General features: G+C 35.6%; 5 protein-coding genes across 5 annotated transcripts; 1 reads left to right on the top strand and 4 right to left on the bottom strand.

The window, feature by feature from the left end:
- Positions 1-1263: 1263 nt before the first annotated feature.
- On the bottom strand, positions 1264-3219 carry LOC104819198 (salicylate/benzoate carboxyl methyltransferase-like). Its single transcript, XM_010549159.2, has 5 exons — positions 3108-3219; positions 2750-2873; positions 2222-2608; positions 1814-2068; positions 1264-1706 (listed from the first exon to the last, which is right to left on the bottom strand). Exons 1-5 carry the CDS (start codon positions 3152-3154, stop codon positions 1350-1352), a joined length of 1170 nt encoding a protein of 389 aa, XP_010547461.1. The 5' UTR covers positions 3155-3219; the 3' UTR covers positions 1264-1349.
- A 5326-nt stretch (positions 3220-8545) lies between these two features.
- On the bottom strand, positions 8546-9300 carry LOC104820147 (salicylate/benzoate carboxyl methyltransferase-like). Its single transcript, XM_010550519.2, has 2 exons — positions 9043-9300; positions 8546-8914 (listed from the first exon to the last, which is right to left on the bottom strand). Exons 1-2 carry the CDS (start codon positions 9298-9300, stop codon positions 8558-8560), a joined length of 615 nt encoding a protein of 204 aa, XP_010548821.1. The 3' UTR covers positions 8546-8557.
- Positions 9301-16289: 6989 nt separating this feature from the next.
- LOC104819200 lies at positions 16290-17495 on the bottom strand. Its single transcript, XM_010549160.1, has one exon. It carries the CDS (start codon positions 17244-17246, stop codon positions 16455-16457), a length of 792 nt encoding a protein of 263 aa, XP_010547462.1. The 5' UTR covers positions 17247-17495; the 3' UTR covers positions 16290-16454.
- A 3665-nt stretch (positions 17496-21160) lies between these two features.
- Positions 21161-22985, top strand: LOC104819202 (lipid phosphate phosphatase epsilon 2, chloroplastic-like). The gene is made up of 5 exons (XM_010549162.1): positions 21161-21259; positions 21336-21728; positions 21971-22196; positions 22320-22393; positions 22658-22985. The coding sequence occupies exons 2-5, from the start codon at positions 21378-21380 to the stop codon at positions 22883-22885; spliced, it is 879 nt and encodes a 292-aa protein (XP_010547464.1). The 5' UTR covers positions 21161-21259; positions 21336-21377; the 3' UTR covers positions 22886-22985.
- On the bottom strand, positions 22942-25341 carry LOC104819201 (putative pentatricopeptide repeat-containing protein At3g47840). The gene has a single exon (XM_010549161.2). It carries the CDS (start codon positions 25167-25169, stop codon positions 23058-23060), a length of 2112 nt encoding a protein of 703 aa, XP_010547463.1. The 5' UTR covers positions 25170-25341; the 3' UTR covers positions 22942-23057.
- Positions 25342-25561: the final 220 nt, after the last annotated feature.

Raw genomic sequence — 25561 nt, forward strand, 5'->3', positions numbered from 1 at the left:
TCCCTACAATCATTCGATTCGGTTTCAAAATATACAGAGAATCAAATGTACAAAAGAGAAAACATTATTGGATTAATCTCTCAATTTGTAAGTATTTGTATATGTGAGATATTTGTGTTTATATTCTGAAAAGATTTCAAAACGTTGCTTATTAGATCTGTGTATGCATGAAGTTTGAGATATCTGTTTTTTAAAATCAAAAGAAAGCATACATGGTTTCAAAAGAAACCAATATATATATATGTGTGTGTGTGTGGTGTGTGTGGGGGGAAGCCCCCAACCCAGTTGGTAAAGTGATAACTCAAAAGCCTAGCGGTGGAGAGTTCGATTCCTTCTGGTGTCAAGATTTTCTTGAGCCGGTCAACTTCAGCTGGTTTATCTACTTTGCATGGTTTGTCGGCTATTGCGTGGGGTCGTTGGGTTTACTGTCTGTGATACCGTGTCTTCGTCCGACCCTTTGAACTGTGAGACATTGCGGTGTCCGATCCGAAGGATCGAGGGCGGGTTCCCACCGTTATAAAAAAAATGGTGTGTACCACTTTACAATGTAAAATAAACAAAAAAACTTGTTTTTTTCAAAACCAAAATTGTAATATATTTATGAACTAAAATTCTTTCTTTTCCACCTTTTTCGAAGGGAAAATTAAAAAAAAAATTGAATGGAGGAGTCGAATAAGGATCATCCAACTAGTTATAGTAAGATAAATCACTCATATCACTGACCAATCAACATGCATGTCGGACAACTGCATGGTTTCCAACGATATGACGCATCACATGGAATCCGGACAATATCAACCAATCAGCAATTAGATTCTCCACACTGTCTGACCACAAAACTCCAAAATTTTATTTTGGATATATTTATGTTGGATATTTTATAATGATCGTGAAATATGTACACAGGACACGTTTATTCTGGATATTAATCATAAAATTCAATTATATTTTATATTTTTTATAAAATATATTATATGAAATTTTTGTCAAAGACGATATAATTTATTGGATATGTGTTCCTTTTTGCTTCTTAAAGTTTTTCCAGCAACTCAAAACGCTACTAATTTTCAAGTATGGTTTATGCATAGAATACACCACATATATTTGTTTAACTGACATTTGAGAATTTTAAAGAATATGAAATTTTTATTGTATAATAATTTTTTTTAGTAGAATAGGTTTGTTCTGTCATCTCGTCCAAACCATATTAAATTTGTCTTCTATGCCTAATTAAATAATATTAAATTTATTTGTCGGTTTTAATTAAATATTGAAATGATTCTTTTATTGAAAATTCCAACCCAACACACCATGAGTGATATAAAAAACAATTGCATCGAAGGAGGAAATTATTTCTTGACCAAGGAGACGACAAGGGTGACGGTCGATTTGTGACGACAGTCGGAGTGCCGAGAGACATGACGTGCATACTTTTCGAACAATGCGTCTATAATGTCTTGTCCAAAGTGAGCGACCAGCATCGGTTCACTTACTGCCCTTATGCAATTGGCTTCTCTTTCTCCGCTCTTATCTCTCCCTAACATGTAATCCCTTTCGTCTAGACTTTGCCCCAAATCGAATTCATGTGTTTCTAATTCGCCGATTTCGAAGGAGCCCTCGTTACGGATGATCTCCTTTACTTCTCCTTCGTCCGGATCGTAAAATGGAAGGTTGAATGAATCCAAATCTTCGTCTCTCACAATTCCCTGTCACCGTAGTTGTCATATATTCATATATCCACGTCATATGTATGATGCGAATTGAATTAGAGAGTTTTATTCTTAGTCTCAAAGGGTCGATCTCTGCTACGTACCTCGTGGACTAGATCAAGAAGGGATTTTGATAGCAAGGTCCAGAAGTGGCAGCAGTCTCTGTATAATGGATCACGAACGTTTCTACCGATTAACGTGAGAACCATGCGTCCATCACATATCATCTCTTCGGAACGTAACCTTAGAAACGAGGAGAAATCTTTCCTGAACTGATTTAAGTAAGCCTCGTATACAGTTCGAGGGCTAGAACCTGTTATAAACACGCTCCCCTTGTTGTCCTCCAACCCTCGCGGAAGCTGAAATATTAAAACGAACAATTATGGGGTTTATATATATGACCTTTATATTATCAGTATTTTTATACGAGGGCACCATTGGAAATTCCATAAAAAGTTTCGAAGATATATATATCTCATTGTTACGTTTAGAATAAGATGTACTATATATACCTCGGAGAGCCAGTGAAGACTGTAAGAGGAATGCACAAAATGAAGACTCTTGCCGGGGAAGAGCCTCGAATAGAAGGAACCTGGCACTCCCGAAATAAAGGACGACCCTTTGCTCGTTTTGTTGAAGAAACATGCAAACTTGAAGGTCGTGTTGAAGTCGTTGTCGGGGAGATCGTTCAGACAACAATCGGTTTCTGGAGGGTCTCGACCCCTTTCTTGGCACAACGCGTTGATGGTGTTTACAATTTCGGACATAACCAGGAACGTGTTTTGGCCCGAGGAGCAGCCCAAGTCGGCCACTTTGATGCACGGCGGAAAATCTAACTTGATTAACATCTCTTTGGTGTTCTTCACCCGGACCGGTCTTGTTTTCTCTATAACTTTTCTCTGCAAAGCCCGTATGAAAACAACTAATTTTTTTTTACAAGATTTTGTAGAGGATTATATATAGTAATATTAGGAAAAAAAAACAAGAGAAATAATATGATGAATGCCCAACTCTCCAAGGATATTTCAATACATATGTACCTGAAGATGAGAGTTGCAAGCGTAGCTGTTTTCCCCATCTCCACCAGTCATACTTAGGGCGCTGACAAAAGGGTACATATTAGTCTTCCCTCCATTCCCATATCTATCACCTTTCCCTCCATCACTGCATGAAACAAACGTGTGCATACTCATATGATGACCATGACGGTGTGTTTACATGCTTTGAAGCTGTCCGCATACATACATACATACATATACATACATACATACATACATACGCACATACATATATATATATACACATACATACATACATACATACATACATACATACATACATATGCACATACATACATACATGCATATGTATATAAAGGTGTATACAACAATATGGAACCTTAGGGAAGGAACGAAGGGGAAAAAACTTGAATCTGTTTCTTGCATTATATATTGCCTGAAAAATCCAGACGAAGATATATTTAGAGGGTTACTCTTGTTGTTTGCATTTGTGTATGTATTCTGTCTCTTATTTATAGATGATATGGGGGTGGACATATCAAACCCTTTTAATGGTAGTACATATGCATGTTTTTTTTTTTTATCGCAAAAGGTTTCACGTGAAACATGATGACAGGTTGGAAATTGGAAATAAAAGAAAAAACACAATATGAAATATGAAGTGTAGTCGTCAAGTTGATAACATTTTCCATGCAGACGGGAAACAATATATCCAACTTGGATTATTTCAGGAAATATTTTATTTTAGAAACTAATATAAATATATTTAATTAGCTTTTTTGTAACAAGATATCTTGAGTAGAAGTAAATCACATAAATAAATGTGAGTGTCCCTCTCTCTAAATTTGGGGTTCAAAGTTGAGACATACGTTAAAATGCTGACCGATGATAATGATAACGTAATTGCAATCGTGACGATTGTAGACGTTTGCGATGCGTTTGCTGGCGATTCCTAATGATTGATACTGACCGGTAGACCAATTGTGAGTGATTATGACGAATAATTGATAGCGGTTGTTATTGCGATTTGGTATAAATTATAAAAAAATATCATTTTATTGTATACAATAATAATATTTTAAAAAATATTTTTAATTAATTTTTTTACTATTATTTGATACCAATTGATTATCAAATTTATAAATAGTTAATTATAATTTTTATCAATTTAATTCATTTTTTGAATAAAAGTAAATTTGATATAAAAATATTTTTTAAAAATATTTATTAGTAAAACTAAATAATATCAAACATAATACCAAACAAAATTATTAATATTTTTTAATAATTTATACATGTGTATATATATATGTATGTATGTATATATGTATGTATATAAGGATATCAATGGGGTTGATCCGAAATTGCACTTGCCCGAAGGATTCGAGCTCAGATTCGGGTCAACCTGAAGTTTTTGGTCTAAAAAACCAAGCATAAAGCTCGGTCCTATAAACTTGGACTCGAGACGGTATTGTATATATGTGTATCTATTTGTATTTATATGTATAGGTGGGTGTATACGTATGTGTATATATACGTATATATGTACTTGCATTTATATATATAATGTGTATATGCTATATATATATATATATATATATATATTAAACCTAAAAGTATTTTGGTCATTTAATCTAAACGTTACAAAATGTAAATGTAATTTAAGTAAAAAATTGCGATTAAAATCTTAGTATTTTATTGTGATTGCGGGAGATTGCGATTGCTTTTTCAATCGCCGGAAATTGTAATCATCGGACAATTGCGTTATCGAAGTCAGACTCTAAATTCTATTTCACCGGTTGAACTATATTGAAGCATGGATACTTTTAATCAGTTAGTTAAACCGAAGATGTTATAGATGTCACATCATCGACCATGTGTGGTTCTTAAAAAAAACACAAGCGTAGTTTGTAACACGTTCCTCTCCTCGCACTGAAAACATGTTTATATATAAAGTAGAGCGTGGAGATAATGTCTTCGGGCGGAATGTAAAAGGACGTTTGTGGACGTAAGGCGAGAAGGCCATCGATCTTTGCCGAAAGAAACATAAGCAAATCGATGAAGTGACATGCCTCTCTTATTAAATTCACACGCCAAAGGTTTGTTTAAAGGAGACCTCGTGGTCCAAACAATTTGCTGCCGCAGCTTCATTATATATATATATATATATATATATATATATATATATATATATATATTTCATTATATATGTGTGTGTGTGTGTGGATTGAAGTTCAACGTTTGGGAGGTGTCAAGTTCATTAGACATGTTTTTAATGCTCGTCTGTCAATATATACACACACACACACAACAAGGCTCCTTATGCATAGAAAATTGACATTTGTCCTCCGATTATAGATCAGAATGACCTAAATGTTTCAGGTGTATATATATATGATACCATGCATGGCATATGATCATTTGGCCACGCCCGACTCCACATACGTGTTTTATAATCGTTCTTCCAAATTTATAATTGTGTTATACTAAAAAAATAGGTATATCTTTTTGGAAAGAAAAAAAGAGTATATCGCAAATAAAAAAAAATTACATCATAAACTTGACATTAGACATGAACATTCGAAAGGTTGAAAGAGAAATCAAATGATTGGCCATAAATTATCAGTCAAAACTTGGTCAGTTGATCCTATTAAAAAATAAAGAATGAACAAAAAAACAACGAAAATATTGTTATTATTATATCTTTCTTGTTTTTACAATACGATTGAAAATGATTTATATATTTATAAAAAATTAACAAACAAAATAAAAAAGGGTAATATAGAGAAAATGTCAGATACATAATATTTAAAATAATAATATTATATATATATTTTACTCAAATCATATATTCATTTTTTTTATTATAACGAATCTATTTATTGTTTTTATTTTTACTATATCGGTCACCGGGAGTTGTAGATTGAAATCATTCCGACATTTTTTGGGTTTTACTGTATCAAATCCAAATCTTGACATAAAATAATACCCTTTTACCATGTAAAAAAAATATTATATGCTTAATTTTAAGACCAAAATACTAATATGTAGATGAACCAAAATCTTTTATTTTTCACTTCAAGAAAAGAAAAACGAATGTACCACACGAACGAACGTGGAACGTCCTATTAGTTATATAGTACATGGATTTCTCTGGATAAAAATAAAAAATAAATTTCAAATTTTCTAGGATGACGTTTGGCATGACGTAACAATGTACTACTACACATGCTTATCATCACTTCAGGACCACATGGAATCTACACAACATCGACCACTCACCAATTAGATAGTACATTTAGGGGTGGACAGGAGCGGATACCCGAACATTCTGGAGTACCCTTATCTCGGCCACCATCTTGTCGAATTTTCGATTGCAATGTCTAAATCTCTATGTCACGACACCCCAATACCTGAATTTTAGATATCCGTGACACGAGATCGGATACCCGTGAAACCCGAACTTCACCCGAACCCATGTAGCCCTATTTATTCTGTTGTTCGAAATATTGAGTTGCATTAAAAACAAAGAATAAATTAAAAAAAAAAACAGATTTAAAACCCGAACCCCTGTAAAACCAACCTTTCTATTAGGCTATTGGTTACATTAAAGAAAGGAACAAATTTTCTCTGGTAGATCCAAACATATCCACATAGTCATGGACTCGCAGTCATCGTATGATGTTTCCTGCAGAAGGTCACAAGATCACACACATGTTATCAATATCTCGTGAAGATCATATTTCTTCGACTCAAAGAACCAGTCAAACTACTGATTCTCTCAGATATATAAGTCTGAGTATTGGATCCAATTATGATTCTCAAAAATCTAAAACTAATTCAGATCAACAAAGGTTCCTCAACCAACTTGAATTTCACAAACAATCTACAGTTCTCAGACCTACTTCCTAGTACCAACAGTGATCAAATTTTCCCAACGCCAAATGGGTATGAAACAGAACTAGAAGAGCATTCGATTGTATATGTTATCTTGCCTCGCATCTTGTGACACGGGATCGGGATGAACAAGAGATCCGCCTCCTCTGGAGTCAGGGTCCGGAACCAGAGAGAGATAGCCCTCGTCGTCTGATCGAACTGAAACTTCCACAAAACCTTGTCCTTTTCGACCCTAGATCAGAAAGCCAAAATCCATTCTGATTTCACGATTTCGACAGGAAAATCGAAATTGAATACAGGATGAGTGGAGATAAGAGAGATCGAAATGGAATCTGAAAGAGGATGAGAGTCGGAGAGGCCGAACGGTGGAGAGTGAGAAGCACGGCGAGGACGACCAAACGACGAACACGGTTGAGTCAGAAAGACCGAACGACGAACAGAGAGAGCAAGCGAACACGGCGAACAGAGACTCGCAAGGTGGAGACGGAACCTCGCAAGGCGGAGACGGGGAGATCGAAGGCGAACGACGAACACGGCGGAGATCGATTTCCCTTCTGCAGAAGAGGAGGCCGCAAACGCAAATGAGGGAGCACCAGAGTTAACTTCGTTACTTAGTAAATTAAGGTTAAGGTTATTTTTGCAAGTGTATTAAATATTAAGGATATTTTTGTAATTTTTTTAAATATACAGATATCTGGGATAACCGTGACGAAATTTTCAAATTCAAACCCAAAACTCAGATTTTCCATCTGAGTAAACTCGGATTTTCTATCTCACGGAACTCGATCTCTATCTCATTCGATTTCTATCTCATTCACTCGCACATAATAAATCTCAAATACCCGCTGACATAGGATACCCGAAAACCTAAAAATCTCGGGTAAAAATGTCCTATCATGCACCATCCATTCAATCTCCAAACTCTCTGTCTTTTAAAATACATATATATATATATATATATTTTTTAATTCATTGGGTTATAAAAATAAAAAACGAGGGAAATTTGTGAATTTTAGCAGTTTACATGGGCCTTTGAAGCAACAAAATTATTATTGTAAATGAGTCGGCCCATATAGGCCCACCTACACGCCACCCGTTGCCCCCCCGGAAACATGGATCTTAATTTATTACCAACTGTTCTGTGTTGCCCTTGAATTGTATGTGAATGCGTGTGTCTGCTGCTGGATTATTTTATATATCGCATAGCTTCATTTTTTTTTCCAGAAACATGAATCTTATTTTGGGTTATATTATTTATACAATCTACTATTGAATCAACACCCAGATTTCTTAATAAAATCCTGAAACTCTTAATTAAAAAATGATTGTGTACGGGAGCACTATATGTGTATTGATATACGCACACCATAATTCATCACATTCAATTGAATCAAATTCTAAAAAAAATGTCGATTTGAAAATCAAATCGATTTAACATTTTAGGGTTAAAACGGGATAATTTAGACTTTGACTTTTAAACCGGCGATTTGTTAGAAATTCCATAGATGGAATAAACTATAGAGTGGGTTTATGACTAGTCCAACAAACCCAATAGCCGTTCGTGGTGGAAATAATCATGATTTGCTCCTAATTAAAGGTCTAAATGAATTAAGCAATATAATACCAAAAGAAAATGGGGGGAAAAAATACGAAGATGGGCTCAATATCATACATAATATAACTAATGTGTGTGAAAAAGAAATGACTTTTATCTTAGAGAGAGCGGGCTTAGTGAAAAATAAAGCTACTTTTTCTAATTTCTTAAATTTCTTCATAAAATTTATATCGTTTGAACTAAGCTTTATAAATGTCCCCGTTGTAAAATGATATTTGTCACATAATAAGATCAAATGTGCCCCTCTTATTATTTTTCCTAGGTCCGCTACTGCCCACCATGTGTGATATAAAAAATAATTGCATCGGAGGAGGAAATTATTTCTTGACCAAGGAGACGACAAGGGTGACGGTCGATTTGTGAAGGCAGTCGGAGTGCCGAGAGACATGATGTGCGTACTTTTCGAACAATGCGTCTATAATGTCTTGTCCAAAGTGAGCGACCAACATCGGTCCAGTTACTGCCCTTATGCAGTTGGCTTCTCTTTCTCCGCTCTTATCTCTCCCTAACATGTAATCCCTTTCGTCCAGACTTTGCCCCAAATCGAATTCATGGGTTTCTAATGCGTCGATTTCGAAGGAGCCCTCGTTACGGATGATCTCTTTTACTTCTCCTTCGTCCGGATCGTAAAACGGCATGTTGAATGAATCCACCTCTTCGTCTCTCACAATTCCCTGTCACCGTAGTCGTCATATATTCATATCAACACACGTCACTTGTTTCGAACTGAATTTTGAAGAGTTCATTCTGTGTGTGACAAGGGTCGATCTCTTTATTCGTATAGATTCAATTTAGTACGTACCTCGTGGACTAAATCGAGAAGGGATTTGGACAGCAAAGTCCAGAAATGGCAGCAGTCTCTGTACAATGGATCACGAGCGTTTCTACCGATTAACGTGAGAACCATGCGTCCATCAGATGTCATCTCTTCGGACCGTAACCTTAGAAACAAGGAGAAATCTTTCCTGAACTGATTTAAGTAAGCCTCGTATACAGTTTGAGAGCTAGAACCTGTTATAAACACATCAAATGTAGTCGCCAAATTGATAACATTTTCCATGCAGACGGGAAACAATATTCAACTTACATTGTTTCAGGAAACATTTTAGTTTAGAAACTAATATATATATATAAATTAGTTGTTTTTGTAACAAGATATTTTGGGTCAAAACCCAAACCAATCACAAATACCGAACTTGTGAATGTCCTTCACCAAATTTGAAGATTCGAACTCAAGACATGATACAGGCTAAACACTTGATTGAACTACCAAAGTTTGGATATATTTAATTAGTTAGTTAGACAGAAAAAATATTATCGATAGAGATGGACATTTGGACCCTGATGGTTTAGGGGGGTTTGGTTTCATGGGAACCCGAAATAGGGGTACCCGGATGCATACGATGCTGAGGACGGGTTCAATGAGATGAGAATTTGCACCTCGAGTCCGGGTTCGGATTTTAATTTCATATAAGGAGTTATCTTTAATACCCCCTAAAATTTAAAAATTACAAAAATATCCGTTATATTTAGATTATTTATATCATTACCTATATATATTTTTATTATAATTATTATGTTTGTTATGTTTATTTAAGATTATAAGAGTTTCGATTTACATAATTTAAAATTATAAATTGTATAATTTTATTATTTTGAATGATTTTAATATAAAATTTGTATAAAAATGGTATAAAACTTGATTATTTATTAAAAATATTTAATTTATAATCAATTATATAAATTTGTGTACTAGTCCAAGTATCTCGGATTGAAAGGTTTTAGCGATGGATTCACGGATTACATGTACCAGGATCTCGTGAGATGAAACTGGGATAATATTTTCATGAGACTGACCGTAAAGAGAAAACTGAGACCGAGATATCTCTATTTCCGGGGTACCCGACCCATGTCTACCCCTAGATATCACTTTAGCGACGATATGTGGTTAGTAATAAAAAAATATACAAGTGTACACTAATAATTACACGTTCTTTTTCTCGCACCGAAACCATGTTTTATATATCATATCACTACAAAAAAAAATGCAAAATTCCAACGGATTTCCAATGGCATACTGTTGGAATAATTCCAACGTGTTTTTAACGGATTTCCAACGGCATATCAACGGATATTTGAGTTGAAAATTTTCCACGCATATTCCAACGGATTTCCGTTGGAAATAACGTTCGACAAATTTCAACGGCAACCCGTTGAAATTATCCGAACGTTATGAAACGCGGCAATAATTCCAACGGATATCCGTTGGAAAGTGTAACGGTAACGAAATTTTCAACGGATTTCCAACGGACATCCGTTGGAATGTTTGTCTATTTAAAGCATCTGGCCATATTTCGTCCAAACCACTCTCTAAATCATTCTTATACTATTCTTACACAAAAAATTCTCCTAAAAATGACATCTTCAACAAATCCGAATATTCGTTCGTCCCGGCAGTGGATATACATAATCTCGGGACTAGCGAAGACGAAGAAACCCGTAGTGCCAATTAATTATTATTGTTTAAAATATTTTATATTTTCTGTAATATTCGAACAATTTTTTATTTTAATATTTTAATTTTATTTGGGTTTTATTATATATATATATATATAAATATATAATATATATAAATATAAATAAAAAATAAAATAAATATTTAAAAATAAAATATTTTAAATATTTCTAACGGATATCAGTTGGAATATTTCTAACGGATATTCTAACGGAAGAACCGTTGTAAATACCGTTGTAACATTCCGTGGCAAATACCGTTGTAAATCAGTTGGAATATTTCTAACGGATATTCTAACGGTCCCGTCGGAAAGTAGCCACGGATCTCCGTTGGAAATCCGTTGAAAATATACCACGGAAGAACCGTTGGAAATCCGTTTAAATATTCCAACGGATGTCGGCGTTGGAATTCCGTTTGGAATTTGTCACGGAATTCCAACGGAACCGCGTTTCTAACGGCTGTTTTCTAACGGATATATCCGTTGGAAATCCGTTGGAAAAGTCGAAATCCAACGGATTTTCGGCCATTTCCAACGAATTTGCCGGTTGAAATTTGTGGTTTTTTTTATAGTGTATACAGAGTGCGGAGATAATGTCTTCGTCGGAAAAAACGAAAAATGAAGTTTGTGGAAGAAATCAAAAAGGCCATGTTTGTTGAAAGAAACATAAATATGAAGTGACATGCCTCTGTTATGGAATTCACTAGCCAAAGGAATGGGTTTGTTTAATGGAGAAGACCTCGTGGTCCAAACAATTTGTTGCCACAGCTTCATCATATATATATATATATATATGTGGATTGAAGTTCAACGTTTGGGAGGTGTCAAGTTCATTAGACATGTTTTTAATGCTCGTCTCACTACAAAAAAAAATTGTCATTTACAACGGATAAATCCGTTGGAAATGGCCAAATTTCCGTTGGAAATTAATGTTTCCAACGGATTTATCCGTTGAAATTTCGTCATTAGAAATCGGTATCCGTTGGAAAACCGTTGGAGTTTTCAACGGAATTTCAACGAATTTTTCCGTTGGAATTTTCCAACGGATTTCCAACCGGCATCCGTTGGAATTTTTCAATGGATTTCCAACCGCAATATCGGTTGGAAAATTCCAACGGAATTTCCAACCGCAATCCGTTGGAATTTTCCAACGGAATTTTCAACCGATATCCGTTGGAATTTTCCAACGGAATTTTCAACCGCATTCCGTTGGAATTTTCCAACGAAAAATTCGAAACATATTCCCGACCCGACCTGACCCGACCCCGACTCTGACCCTGCCCACGATCCCGACCCCGACACCAACCTGACCCGACCAGACTACGATCCCGAAACTCACTTCCCAGTAGGTCACTCATCCTTCCACTACTCCTGCTCAATCCTCCTTAACCCTAGAGTTCCAATTAGAACTCATCCAACTCTTCCAAGTTAAACTTCTGATATCATATAACATTAATATATATACATTTATAAATATTTATACATATTTACATATATACATATTCAAATGCATATATATATATATATTTGTTATGTATTTGTATATGGTTAATATATATATATATATATTTATTCGTATACATATATGTGTATATATACACATATCATATTTGTATATATAAAAATATATAAACACAAAATATATTTATATTTATAGATATATAGATGTATAAATATATAAAATATTTATTTATACGTATATATACACCTCTTTAATATACATATATATATGTATATATGTATATATATATTCGAATTCATATAAATATATATATTTTTGTTATGTATATCCTTAATATACATATATATATTTATATGTATGTATATATATATATTTAAATATACGAGTCTTTTATATATTTATACGTATATATATATGTATAAATACATGTATATTTTGTGTATATATATTTTATATATACATAACAAATATATATTATACATATATATATGAATTCAAATATATATATATATATATATATATATCAATTGATTTTTTAATTAAAATCTAAATTTTTAACCGATGTCCGTTAGGATTCCGTTGAAATTTTTTAAAAAATTTTCAAAAAAATTTCCAACCGGCATCCGTTGGAATTTTTTTTTAAAAAATTTCCAAAAAAATTTTCAACCGGCATCCGTTGGAATTGTTTTCTAACAAACATCCATTGGAATTCCGTTAAAAATTTAGAACCGATTTTTCCAACGTTAATCCGTTGAAAAGTTCCAATGGATATCCGTTGGAAATACCGTTGGAAATTTTCAACCCAATTTTTCAATTGAATACGTTGAAAATTTCGTTAAAAATTTTCAACGGGTGTTTACAACGGATATCCGTTGGAAATTTCAACAGAATTTTAACGAAAATCGTCGTTGAAACGCCGTTAAAAACCGTTGGAAATCCATTGAAAATTTTCCAACAGACAAATCCGCTGGAATTCGAGGATTTTTTGTAGTGTATGTCAACATATAAAATACTAAACATTAACTTGTGATATATATATATACAACAAGGGTCCTTATCCATAGAAAATTGACATTTGTCCTCCGATTATAAATAGGAATGTCCAAAATGTTTCACGTGTATATATATGATACCGTGAACGGCATATGATCATTTGGCCACGCCCGACTCCACGTGTTCTTGTCGTCTTTGAGAAAGTTAAATTACAAATTTTCTAGGACGACGTTGGCATGGCATAACAATGTACTACGTACTACGCATGGTTATCATCACTTCAGGACCACATGGAATCTATACAACCTCAGCCACTCAGCAATTTGACGGTGCGCACACCGTCATTTCAATCTCCAAACTCTCCAAGTCTTTTTTTTTTTATAAAATATATATATAAATTCATTGGGTTATAAAAATGAGGGAAATTTGAGAATTTTAGCAGTTTACATGGGCCTTTGAAGCAACAAAATTATTACTATAAATGAGTCGGCCCATATAGGCCCACCTACACGCCACCCGTTGGGCCCCCGGTAACATGGATATTAATTTATTACCAACTGTTCTGTGTTGCCCTTGAATGTGTGTCTGCTGCTGGATTATTTTATATTATATATACTTTTTTTTTGTTTAAGATTATTTTATATATTGCATAGCTTCATTTTTTTTTTCCAGATACATGAATCCTATTTTGGGTTATATTATTTATAGATAGCATGAAGTTATACAATCTACTATTGAATCAACACCCAGATTTCTGAATAAAATCCTGAAACTCTTAATTAAAAAATGATTGTGTACGGGAGCACTATATGTGTATTAATATACGCACACCATAATTCATCACATTCAATTGAATCAAATTCTAAAAAAAAATGTCGATTTGAAAATCAAATCGATTTAACATTTTAGGGTTAAAACGGGATAATTTAGACTTTGACTTTTAATTTCCTGTCTGTGCATACGGAAACAACATATACAAAGATATGGCATATTCACATGAAAAATTATAAATAGGGAAGAGAGGAGGACCCGATTGCAGCATGTTAGGGAATAAACACGTGGCGCACATCTGTATGCTAATGCGTCAAAATTTATAATATGAAGAAAAAAAAGTGACTACTTTATACAGTGGTAAAAGAGAGGACAAATAAAATTCGGAATCCGGGTAAAATTAACCCTTTTTTGATAAATAAATTAACCCTAAGTTTTTTTTTTTGATAAATAAATTAACCCTAAGTTGATTTGATTTGGGGATGACACACATCGGCTTTCTTTTTTTTTCCCCTCTCCGTTAATTTAATTTGATAAATTTTTCCCCCGGGACCTTAGCTGTGATGTGGGACATAATGTCTCCAAACTGTATAATCTACAGACAGGGAAACTATACGGTACGTCAACATCAATATCTTACACATATTTCATGCATGCATGCATGCATGGAAAGGGTAATATAATTCCGTAAGTTATATATAAACATATGTACGTATCTATCTATTTTTGTTCTCTCATCATACCCCAATCGTGCCTTAGATTATAGTGCTGAATGAGTGTTTTATCTTATATTAGAACGTTTGTATTAATTGAATTACGAATCTATCTTATCTTTATGAAGTGTACGTAGTGACAGTTTTGCTCATATGTATTTTTATTCTATTAAAACATAACTTCTCATAAAAAAAACTAATTTGATTTCAGTTTCTTACAAACTACAAAAATATTGATAAATAGTGTATGCATATATATATATATATATATATATATATATATTTGTTAGAAATTCCATAGATGGAATAAACTATAGAGTGGGTTTATGACTAATCCAACAACCCCAAATCCCAATAGCCGTTCGTGGTGGAAATAATCATGATTTGCTCCTAATTAAAGGTCTAAATGAATTAAACCAAAAGCGATATAATACCAAAAGAAAATGGGGGAAAAAAAATACGAAGATGGGCTCAATATCATATACATAATATAACTAATGCGTGTGAAAAAGAAATGACTTTTGCCTTAGCAGAGATTACGGGCTTAGTGAAAAATAAAGCTACTTTTCTAATTTCTTAAATTTTCATGCGTGAGAGTCTTCATAAAAGTGCAAACTTTTTATTTCAAAATTATTGCTCGATGATTGGTGCTAATGCCCCATAGAAACTCTGCTATGCGCTATGCGTATTGCTTTATATATATATAATAATTTCGCATATAAGGTTTGTATAATTTCATTTTTTTTTATAACAGTTTAATATCCAAATTTGTTACTCACACCATATTCAACCAATATATACACACACAATGTAATATTATAGTTCGAATCTATCATATAATATTGGACATAGTTTGAAATAATAAATAACATGAAAAAGTAAAGTTATCAAAATAATAAGTCTAAATTGAAAATAAGACACTAGACTATCTTTGTTATTTTTATCACGATAGTATATAATTATGTGATATCTATCCCTAAGATGATAACTAATGAGTTCATGTTTGATATCATGTATATGATTTTTATTGAAATGTGGTGACATGAGGTTTACGATATTAAAATGCCGTTTAGATGCCGTGGAGGGGCCAAGTGAAGGAAAACTATATATTAAAACATATAATAAGTTATAATTTAAACATTAAAATGTATGTCGCTTATTTTTATTTATAGATGTAAGACATGGCGCAGGTGTGAGGGAAAAAACCATACCGAAAAACACTAATAAGACTCGGCGATTGACTTATTAGACCACCAATCATTCCCGTGGAACGTTCAGAACGAAGCTTCGGACGCCGAGGGAGTGTTGTCTTTTCAAATAATACCACGCCATTGTTCATCATTACTATTTATTTATCAAATATCCAATTTTCCTGTTTCCTTTTTTTTTTTTTTTTGCATTCCTAATCTACTCGTAGAGAATAATTGGGCTTATAATTCGAAAATCAGAAACTAGAAAATGGGAATACACTCAAAGGCATCATGCGTTTCATGTCGAGCGAGAAAAGGGGGGCACGAACTAAATCGATGGTTTCTTCGACCACACTGAAACAAAAGGGATGAGTGTGCCATAATTTCTGGGTCACGAGAGAGACAAATATTCCACTTCAAGTTTGCATGATTACTCGCGGGAGAGAGAGATTCGATCCGAACATGTAAACCTCACAGTCACAGATACTGATTTTGGGTTTCTGTTTTCAAACATATCGACGAAAACTGTACAAAGAGTATGGATTCAACTCGAAAAATATCCAATTCCACCGTTACTTCCTCTCGTCACTGATGCTTGAGAGGCCTGGTTTATGGAGAACCACTGCCAGGGATTCCCGGCGGCGAAACATCAACTGTTTCGCTATGAAAGCTTCGATCGTCTTCTGAAATTCCTCGTTGCTGAGTTTATCCTCCGGGTAAACCCTATCGTCCCCCTCAACTTCCTCTGTTCTCCGGTACTTCTCCGTCTCCGATCGCCGGAGGGAGCATTTGGTCACCTTCTCCGGACTCTGCTTCACCGAAATGTCTGACTTGCTCCTTCGGTAGATCTTCGGGTGATCCGACGCCAGATCGTCGGTTTCTGAATCGGAGTCCGTCTCCGCATCATCGCTCATCGCGTGTTCTCCACGCGCGTGAGAATTTGAATTTGAATACGATTTCGGCTCGGTCACGATCACCTGTTTATCATCGTACACGATCTCCTCTTCAGTCTGATTCACAAGCGACGGCCTGGATCGATGCTCGCCGGATCTGACTAGCGCCTCGTAGAACTCAGTGTCGGCGCCGGAGGACCGATCGGAGGACTTGGCGAGAAGAGCAACGACGATGGAGTTTCCGAGGAGGAACATGAACAGAGGACTTGAAACGACGCCAGCGAGACGGCGGATAAACTCGCCGGAGATTTGGACGGCGAATGGAAGGCGCGTGAATGTCCACGAGAGGAAGAGCAGAGCAACGCAGACCTCCGCCGCACGGAAGACGCGGCCGATGCTGCGGAGACCGTGGTAACGCCATAACGCCTTGGCTTTCTCTGCTTTCACGCTGTCGAAACAACTCGAATCCATTTCTCGAATCGCACAAGAGACTGTGCTTGGCCGATGATTTTCCGGGAATCTGGAAGAGAGAAATTCTGGAAATGGTGTTGGAAGAGGGAAGGGGAATCAGAGGCTCTTCAGAAAACTGGACTCTGTCTCTCTGCCCAAATATCTCTCTTTTATAGACTTGGCGACAACATACTCTCTCCCTTCTTCCCTTTTTCCTTTCAAATAATTGAACCTTTTCCCCCTTCTATCCAAATCAAGATATCTTATTTTTCATACATTTGGACATATATATATACACACACACACACTCTCTACAATATTTCATAAATAATTATAAACATATCGTCTTATAAATTCTGTTTGTTTTCTTAATTTTTTTTACTAATATACGATCTAATCTATCACCCAATATGATTGTTTTCTAGTCACCCAATACGATTAACAACGATTTTATGTTGGTAATTCTTTTGACCCGTAACAATTTATGTAGTTTACATTATAATAAATGGTTGCCGATCATTCAATTTATGTATGTATACACACACACATCCATAAAGACTCTTTATATATTATGACCTCGATCACATTTTTGACAGTAAAATAAAATCTATAAAAACTGTTCCGACTATTAGATAAATATGTTATTATTATTATTTAAGAAATTATGAAAAAAAAAAATTGGACAGGGCAGATTAAAAGTATGATGTAACAGGGAATCACTTTCCACGTGAGCCGTATGGCATCCGTGTAACCACCGCTCTTTAGATTGCATTTCGTGTTCGGAAGTCTATTCCCCGTGCCTCTCACCGATTCATTAATTTTATATATATATATATATATATATATATATATATATATATATAAATCTACTCTCTATTATGTAAAGAAACATAACTGAAATCCATGCAACTCTACGCCTTGATTGAATATAATATTCGACCTCCCTGTTTTGTTATATCTTTTTACTACCCTTCGGAAAGTCTTCTCATATTGAATCATTCTATGAAAAAATAAAATTAAAATTAGGGGTTTTTTTTCTTCCAATATCACAACATCTATATAGTGATTTATATTTTCCAACTCACGTGCGTATATAATGTACCGAATATGACCATAGACCATCTCTCGTTAGTAATTTATATTTAGGAACATAATTTAATTTGTTCTCGGTTCATTGTTTACTTGGTGTGTGTACATGTAACTATCGCCTAAAAAGCCGGACATTTTTTTCGCCTCTAAATCGAACAATTTTATTCACACATTTATTTTTTTTTATCACTCGAATAAATAATTTCTAAACTTTATTATATTCTGTCCCTTCTATGCCCCCCCTTTTTTTTTTCTGGATACGTAATATAGACAGCGGTAAATTCACGGACCACCGAAAAATGTAAGTTGTCAGACACGCAATTGTTTGTGTCCGAATTTATTCACACCTAACCCTTCCTGTTTTTTTAATTATCTTATTCGAATTTTCTTTTTCCATATTAATTACGATGCATCTTATTTGAAGAGGAAAAGGTCGTACGTGGCAAGTAAAAAACATTCTTATATTGTGTGTGACTGTGTTTGTGTATATACACTGAAAAGTATAAAAAGCAGCCAATTTTTTTTATATATATATAAAAAAGCAGCCAAATTATTTGTGTTGATAGACATAAATTAATATTTTGGGTGAAGTCATTCGGCGAAAAGATGGTAAGAGAAAAAATTGTTAGTGGATAATACAGGTTGGTCGACCGATGGACCTTTTGCTTTGTTTCTCTATAAATTTCCTCATGTGTATACTATGATATATGTGTGCGTTATAGTGTATGCACATACGTATGTGTGTACGTATGTATGAATGTACTGTCTGTCTACGCGCTTCTACAGTAATAGATATGTACTTTATACGAGATGACATAATCTTTTGCGTTCAGAATATCATCCATCCTTCATTCTTTTTCTATGTATTATTATAATTATAACATATAAGATAAAATATGTTATTTCCAGGAAAAAATATTTAAATATGTTACTGTAAATACAAAAAGAGGGAAGACTGCAGTGGAGCTCAGGGTCCTGATTCAAACTTTGACCAGTGTCAGGCTACAGGGAATAGAGATTGTAGTCCACTGTGAGAAAAAAAAAACATCGTGAAGTTCAGGAGGTATGAAACAAAACGACACCGTATTAACCGAACCTTCCTCTCACCATCTCAAACTTCAGAGCGTTTTCATGTCCCTTGATCGTCGGTCATCATCGTCTGCCACGACTGTGTGAAAGTGTACTCTGAAGACTGAGTTGGACAGAAGAACGGAGCGATGGACGTATGTATGTATACTCATATTAAACATGCTTTAAAAAAACGACGCCCAGTTTTCATCTCCAATGATAAAACGCTCTGGCGTGGCAAATTGATTTATTTTCTTATTTAAGAAAATAAAATTCCCGGATGTTTTTTTTAATGAAAAAAATTCCCGGACGTTGCTCTGTTTGTTGGTGTAGATATTATGTGCATGTGTTTCTAAACATATAATTATAATATTAATAATAATAATTATTATTATACAGATACAATTTCATTCCTTGTGTTTGATTATAAATTTGGAGGTAATGAGAGGAAAGAAATAAATCTCCACTTAGTGACACTTACTGTGTAATGGTAGGAAAGCTGATGGTGACCATCTCTGCCTTTTAAAGGCCACCGTGTGTATATAATATATATAAAAATTAATATACTCATAAGTGTATAATTATATATAATTAACTTTGGCTTTTTATGTTGTATGTGATATATATTAGTTCCTTTCAAAGCAATTTGAAAAAAAAATCTCTGTATATATATTAGTCTGAAAAAAAAAACATTTTATTATGAAGTGCTTGCTATTTTTTCACAACGAAACCACACTTTATAAATTTTTGTTGAAAATATTTTATATAACTTTATAAAATTTTATAAGCGAAGAATCTATTTACACGTCGACTTGAATATATCGTTACTGAAAAGATAGACAAGAATATATATTTTTCGAGTACTTATAATTGTTGAATTTTATAACAATTGCCACAAGGGACACGCCTTGATCGATATTCTCCCTTTCTCTTTTTGTCTATATTATTTTTATCCCATTTGCCAATTACGTACGTGGAAAATTCGTAGGCATATTCGGCCACTAACATACATATATGTGTTATTAATAGACAAATAAATTTATTCATGTATATATATTATACATGTCTAGAAAATTCCATAATTAGGAATATTGTTTTGAAATATTCTCGAGAATAACGGACGTGTACACACGGCTTTGACACTGTTAATGTATTGTTTCGATCATATTCGGATCTTATTTTATTTATGAACACATTATTTTGGGTCTCGAGGAAAAAAATGGAACGAGGAATATCGAATTCCAAGTGTTGGATTTGGGCCCATAACGAGAAGTTATGGATTCATATTGGGCTTTTTACATTTGAGGTTTGGGCTATTAATGCTATTATTATTATTGTCATTATTATATTATTATTGTACTTCCAACTCTGTATACATTTATACGTATCAGATTTTGTTGCGTTGAGAAAGTAGTTTGCTTCCTCATTTAAATTGACTAGTAGCAGTGGACCCACGCCATGAATGAAATCAATAATATTCTTGTTCTTAGTTATTCTATAAAAATTTAGCTAAATAATTTAACGTGTAATTATATTTTTTCATGTAAGCTTTTAATTTAGACATGAGTATACTAACAAAATTAAAGTATCAATCATGTCAACTTATAATTATTAATAAATCTCATTTAAAATAAGAACCAATTTTATTAAAAGCAATTGAATTTAAAATAACAATAAATTTGGTTTTGCCCCACCTTTGTGGTATACTAAACATCGCCACGTGGATCGACCTGATTGGTGAGGCTCGGTGCGGGTGAGACAAGTACTACATCTCGCTGTAACGCGCAATCTAAGAACCAAGAGCACGAGTTCGACGAGATTTTTGAGGTATTTTTCTCCACCAGACGTCGACCGAATTCGCGAAAACGATTCATCCGGTCTGTACCTTCTTCTTCCTTTGGATTTGATCTTAGAAAAGTTTATACTCTGACGATATCGAGTTTCCTTCTGTAGCGATGCGTTTGCTTTTGCTCTGAGCGGGCTCTCTCTCCGAAAATGGCAGCGCCATCTCTCTTCCTCCATCAACCCACATGCAGCTTCGGTTCCAATCGATTCTCTGCATTCCCTGACAATAATTCTCATCGAAGATCGGCGCTTTCGCTTCGATTACGGAGCTCCAGCTCGATTTTCCGTCGCGGGCATCTCCGGAATCGGAGTATCCGGGCTGTTTCTGGCCCCAAAACTATGGATGACTCTGTAAAAACCTATGCTTGGAGGGACGATGGCAGTGTTGACGGGGAAGAACGAGTGCGCGTATTCGAGCATGAGGCGTTCATTAATGGTTCGTCGGAGCTCCGGAACGAGTTGGTCGGCGGCGGCGGGATCGACGCGACCATCAATCGTCTGGTAAGTATTATCCGACATGCCCTATACACGTACGCTGTTTGATGAAATGCTTCTTTGTGGTCATGAGGCGCAATATTTACGTCGCTTTCTATGTTTTGGCAATTTCTTCTTGCGTAAGAAAGATTGAAATACAAGGGAGTTCCTCAAGCTGGGTCTGTCTGCTTTTGTATGACGAATACTGAAATACGATACTATCTCTTGGACAATTCAGATTTATGTGTTGGTGATTTTGTCAATGGCAGAGCAAATGGGTTGTGTCTGCTGTCTTCTGTTCTGTTCTTCTCCTGCGACACGATGGGACAGCCTTGTGGGCGGTGATTGGATCCATTTCAAATTCTGCGCTCTCTGTAGCTCTAAAACGTATAATTAACCAGGAGAGACCTGTTGCAACTCTGCGTTCTGATCCCGGCATGCCCTCTTCTCATGCTCAATCCATTTCTTTCATCTCTTTGTTTGCCATAATGTCGGGTATGCCACTAAACTCTTTTCACGGTTTCTTGTTCATTGTTCACTTTCGGTATCGGCTTATTGTATTTTGCCCATTTCCTCTTGTTGATGAAGCTCTTGATGATAATTTTTACTCTTGTGCAGTTTTGGAATGGCTTGGAACCAATTCGGTCTCAATGTTCCTCAGCGCCATTATCCTTGCATCTGGATCATATTTTGTAAGTCTTCATGTCGTTTTTTGTAGGGGAACAGATTATTATTTGTGGAAGAATACAACAGTCAAGATTTTATATTTTGGCTGAAACGTATATGTAGCATGTTAATCAATTCCGAAAATCTTGTTCTGGAACAGCTGCTCGTGCAATAGCAATTTTAAACCCGGCCTTTTCTTCTTCTTTGGTTTCCTTTCCATGGCGTTTCCCGCCATTTGAACTGGGTTTTGATATTGCCCGCTCATGTTTGTCTAATCTTCATGTCTGCAGACATGGTTAAGGGTTTCCCAGAAGCTACACACAGTCAGTCAAGTAGTGGTGGGTGCCATCTTGGGTTCGGTTTTCTCCATCTTATGGTACATGGCTTGGAACTCTGTAGTGCTCGGAGCTTTTGTCGGGTCATCTTCTGTACAAGTAGCTATCTTTCTGGTTGCTGCTGCATTTTCGCTAGGGTTTGTGGTATATGTTGTCCTTAACTGGTTTAGATATGACAGATGAACAAACAAGCAACAAACTTAGAATCCCAAGTGAGATGGAAAAAATGCACATTCATCTCTTCACTTTTTTTGTCTTATTAATTGAGCTATATATAATACAATGAATGTCACCCCTGCTGCTTTTATACAATGCTGCATTTGAAACATGAGGAGAAACATGAATTGCCTCCTGGTTAGTTGTCAAAAATCATTGGAAACAACAATCTATCTAATTCATGAGTTTCTGCACCTGGTGCCACTAATTCTAAGATGCCATGTATATCCTCACTTTGTAAATGAAACCGATCACCGGATACAAAAGCTGAAACTTGGTCCTTGATTTTGATTGAGGACCATCCAGGCTCTTTCATCACTCCTTTTGATTTCATCTTCTTCCACATATCTGCAGCCTCTTTCCACTTCCCTCTGCTTGAGTATATATGGGCTAGGGTTACATGTGCAGTTGCTGAATTAGGGTCCAGCTTTAAAATCTTTTCAGTCGCCCGTTTTCCACGTTCGACATCTCCTTTGGCCATGCATGCTCTAAGAAGCATGGACCATACTACATCATCCTTTTGGCATGGCATGTCTTGGATCAACTCCTCTGCTTCGCTTAGCCGTCCTGCTCTGCATAACAGATCGATCATGCATCCATAGTGATCCTTTGTCGGTGTCAAGTTATATTTCTCACTCATCAAATTGAAATAGTGAAAACCGAGGTCAAGCTGTCCTGAATGATTGCAGGCTGTGAGAACACTGATGAATGCTACAGAATCGGGTCTGAAGCCAAAGGCTATACTCTTCTCAAACAAATCGATGGCTTCTTTGCCATATCCGTGCTCAGCATATCCATTGATCATAGCTGTCAACGAGACGATATCGTCGCTCTCTGCTTCTTCAAAGATCTTTAAAGCTTCGGTGATATTCCCGCATTTTGAATACATGTTCATCAGCGCACTTCGAATTGTGGCTCGCTGGTCCAACCCGAGATTCAGAGCAAGCGCATGGAATTGCATACCATTCTCAAGAGTTGCCATGGTTCCTGAAACACTCAGCACACTAGCAAGTGCAAAATCTGTTGGTTGTGGCCCTTCTCGTCTCATTAATGAGAAGTAAGCAAAAGCTTCTTCTCCAAAACCGGCTTGACAGTATCCTCCTATTATCGTGCTCCACGAAATAATGTCTCTGCATCTCATTCCTTGAAACAAAAGAGAAGCGGAATCTAACTTTCCACACGATGAATACATCTTCATCATCGAGTTAGCCACTGACAAAGAGTCTTCCAGACCAAGACGCAAAACATCAGTGTGAAACTGCTCGCCCAGCACAAGTCTCGACAGATCAGCACAGGCAGAAATCACAGAAGCAAAAGTGAATTCATTCGGACTTACTCCTGAGTTTCTCATCCGTAGGAACGCGTCTACCGCTTTTTCTTCTTGACCCATTTGAACGTAAGCCGAGATGGCGCTTGTCCATGAAACAACATCGCGATTGTTCATGCTTTCAAAGAAATACAACCCCTGTTGCATTTCCCCGCACTTGATGTACATAGTTCCAAGTGAATTGGCTACACATAAAGTTGCATCGAAACCTCTGATTACCACATGAGTATGAATCTCCTTACCGTATTTCAACAGACCCGAATCAGCACAAGCCTTCAAGGCAATCGCGAATGTGTAAGTATCACATGATACTTTCGATCTCCACATCTTAGAGAAATACATCAACCCATCCCTGTAAAAACCGGCATGGACAAGCCCCGTTATAATGGCTGTCCAAGTTACGACATTTTTAACGGGCATTTCACTGAACACTCTGCAACTCTTATCGATCGTTCCTATTCTCTTGTACATATCCAAAATAGCGCTTCCCACGAATACTGAATTCACGAGCCCGCTTTTCTCCGAATACCCATGTAAGGATTCTCCATATGCGACGTTGAAACTTAGACCGCAAGCCTTAAGCGCTACGCTAAGAACAAACGCATCGACTGAGATATCAGGTCCAACCCGCATCGTGGAATACAAAATCAGGGCTTCGTCGGAGTTCATTGCACTTACGTAACCCGAAATCATGGTGGTCCATGAGTATACATCTCTGTGCGGCATTTTGTCAAACACCTTGCGAGCACCCCGCAAATTCCCGGACTTCATTAACTTGGTGAGCTCAGATTTCATTTCAACGAGACCCACATGATCCGGGACATGGGTTCCCCGCACACACTGTTCCAACGATTGTTGTGGAGAGGAAATGGATGATGTACATAGTCTCCGGATTCTCCCACTCGTCCTTGCAGACAAAATCATGGTCCTCAGAAGTAGAGTGCTGGTACAGAAAAGTAGCAGAGAGAAGGGACCGAGCGGTTAGCTCAAAGCAAAAAATGGAGAGGCATTAACTTGGTCCAAAAAATTGGAAAAACAAAATAAAAAAAAATGAAAATGGCTAATCCATTCCCTAATTAGATTCCATCAACGTTGTTGATTCGCCAATAATATCTAAAATAAAATTTTAAAAATTTGATAAAGTGAAAAGTTTACTATATGATGTTCATCAGTGAAATCGATTAATTTATCCGCAGTTTCAGTGAGCAGGCAAACACACTACAGTCTACAGACAAGAGGGTTCAAACTCTTCTGTAAGAAAACTGCAGAACCAAAAGCCAAGGCTTAAAGCTTTATGTGTGTGTGTGTGTGTGTAT

The sequence above is a fragment of the Tarenaya hassleriana genome, unplaced genomic scaffold, assembly GCF_000463585.1.
Source record: "Tarenaya hassleriana unplaced genomic scaffold, ASM46358v1 Cleome3, whole genome shotgun sequence".
NCBI classification, from domain to species: domain Eukaryota; kingdom Viridiplantae; phylum Streptophyta; class Magnoliopsida; order Brassicales; family Cleomaceae; genus Tarenaya; species Tarenaya hassleriana.